Here is a 2,429-nt window from a genome sequence, read left to right as displayed (position 1 = left end):
CTCTGTCTGTACACACGTGGCTGGAGGTGCTCCAAGCCCTGGTGTAAACTCTTCTGTCATAGTGGAAATACCCGCTGTGACGCAGAGGTGACTCACGCTGCCTTATCTTGTCCCACCAACTTTTCACAGCCATCCTCCACCCAAACAGCAGCACGCCCAGCGCCCGGCTCCATCTCCTCCTCAGCCTCCAAATCACAAAGCCTCCGGCTTGGAGCACGTGCCTGTCACTAATCCTGGCTCTGGGGCGTTGCCACGAGTGTTTTACTTCTCTGCAGACACAAGGATCTCTAAGCTCGTGTCTCCCAAGGGATGGGAGGTCCTAGAACACAACGGACCCTCTAAACATCATGTCTCCTTTTCCCTCTGTGCCTGCCTCTGCTCTCGCCTCCTAAACTTCTTCTCATCCCTACCTGGTGCTGAGCTCTCGCTGACAGCTCTGTCCCCTGTGAGACCAGTCGCTGCCAGATGTGCAGACCCTGGCACAGGTGCTTTTGATGCTGTAAATTGGAGAGTGCAACGTTTCAACACCGAAAGCGTACCAGGATTTTATCTCCACTGCGGGTGCGGCAATCCCCGTTGCTCCATCCTCCTTCCATTCCTCTTGTTATTCTCATAGTGAGCATCACCCTTCATCAGCACTGCCATCCTGGTGTCACCCTTCCTGTCCAACCCTCCCCAGATAGTGACGTTGTTCTTTCATAGAATCATGATTTGGGTTGGAAGGGACCTCAAAGCTCATCCAGTCCCAACCCCCCTGCCAGCAGCAGGGACACCTTCCACTAGACCAGGTTGCTCAAAGCCTCATCCAACCTGGCCGAGAACACTTCCAGGGAGGAGCAGCCACAGCTTCTCTGGCCAACCTGGGACACTGGCTCACCACCCTCACAGTGAAGAACTTCTTCATATCTCATCTAAATTCTTGTTCCCCCTTCCATCTTCACAGATGAAACCTCCACCTGTTCCTGACACTGCAGGTCTGGAGAAGCTCTTCTTTGTGATTTCTAATGAATGAAGCTGGGTTGGTTTTCCCTTCCCTGCTCTCATGAAGCTTGGTGTTCAAGAAACATGTAGCTGTAGTACTCAGGGATATGGTTTAGTGGACGTGGTGGTGATGAGTTGGCACTTGGACTGGATTGTCATAGAGGTCTTTTCCAACCCTAATGATTCTGTGATTCTCGTTCAGTGGTGTTCAAGAAACGTATCTGCAGTGTTGCCCTTCAGCAACAGTCACCAGTCACCTTCAGCCACCAGTCCCTGGAGGCATCTGTAGACCTGTCTGTCTCAAGACTCTTCCTCTGCATGTCCATCTTCAGTGCTCATCCATCTGCAGCTCAGCACCTCTCGGGTGTGATCCAGCTTCTCTGGCTTTAGGGATCTGCAGCTCAGGCTGCCAGCCTGGTGTCTGGGTTTCCATTCCACACGCACAGATCTAGCTCAGGGTGAGGTTCACAGAGGCAGTTGTCCTCATTGGGAAGTGATGATTTGTACCTTGGCTGCAGGCAGACATCTCATCCCTTCTCTTCTTCCTTTCCCATCATCTCTGGCTATCAAGAAGTCTGTTGTTTTGTTGGGTTTTGGGGTTTTTTTCTTCTCCCACCAGCTTTTGCTGGCTGTTCTTCTTCAGCAGCAGCTCCAATGAAGACTTTCTGCTCCTGAGACAGCAGCTAGTCTCACCTTGTGGATGGTTACAAAGTTAGCTCTGAGCTATGCAGGCTATAAATGTTCTTAGGAAAGCCAATCATCACTGAGACTGAACACAGCTCCACCTTGGGACATGCGATTTGCTCAGGTAGACCAGATCCAGCCTGGCCCATCTTGCATCTGCTCACTGAGTGATTGTGAAGGGCTAGGAAAAAACCCAAGCAACCCCTCTCCATGTTGATCTTCTCCCCACATGTGTTCTCTGCCCTAGGCTCCTGCGTGCTGCAATCCTGCCCCTCAAACACCTCTGTGGCATCAAGATACGGGTGTGGGGCTCTGAGCATCTGAACATCAAGGAGCCCTATGTGATAGTTTGCAACCACCAAGCTTCCCTTGACATCATGGGTATGTGCAAAGGAGAAGGGGAGCTCATCACTGCATGGGAAGCCTTTGGGGTGCTGCAGGGGTGGACCAGGGTCAAACCTAGGAGGTCTTAGCAAGGTCAGCACTGGGATTTGTACAGGGCAGTGGTGGAAGGCATAGGCCAGGAGAGCTGGTGGGACCAAAGCTCAGGGGTTTGCTGCAGAGAGAAGGTTGGGACAATGGAAGATGATGGCAGGTCACTACAGCCACAGGGCTGGTTGGTTCTGGGTGTCATTGGGCAGGGACAGATCCTTTCCTCTCCCATCCATCCTCCAGGCATGGTGGAGGTCATGCCTGATGGCTGCGTGCCCATCGCCAAGAAGGAGCTGATGTACATGGGCATCGTGGGCTGGGCTTGCTGGCTC

General features: G+C 52.7%; 1 protein-coding gene across 1 annotated transcript in view; it reads left to right on the top strand.

The window, feature by feature from the left end:
- The window catches only part of LOC104526609 (1-acyl-sn-glycerol-3-phosphate acyltransferase alpha), a 4,766-nt gene that overhangs the window by 1,033 nt on the left and 1,304 nt on the right, over window positions 1-2,429 (top strand). Inside the window, exons 2-3 of the mRNA XM_010170121.1 lie at window positions 1,913-2,046; window positions 2,341-2,429. The exon at window positions 2,341-2,429 is cut by the window's right edge and continues 108 nt beyond it. Coding sequence (XP_010168423.1) covers window positions 1,913-2,046; window positions 2,341-2,429 — 223 coding nt within the window. The remainder of the gene's footprint in view (window positions 1-1,912; window positions 2,047-2,340) is intronic.

The sequence above is a fragment of the Antrostomus carolinensis genome, unplaced genomic scaffold, assembly GCF_000700745.2.
Source record: "Antrostomus carolinensis isolate BGI_N321 unplaced genomic scaffold, ASM70074v2 scaffold40316, whole genome shotgun sequence".
Lineage (NCBI taxonomy): Eukaryota > Metazoa > Chordata > Aves > Caprimulgiformes > Caprimulgidae > Antrostomus > Antrostomus carolinensis.
This window is presented reverse-complemented; position numbering and strand designations above follow the sequence as displayed.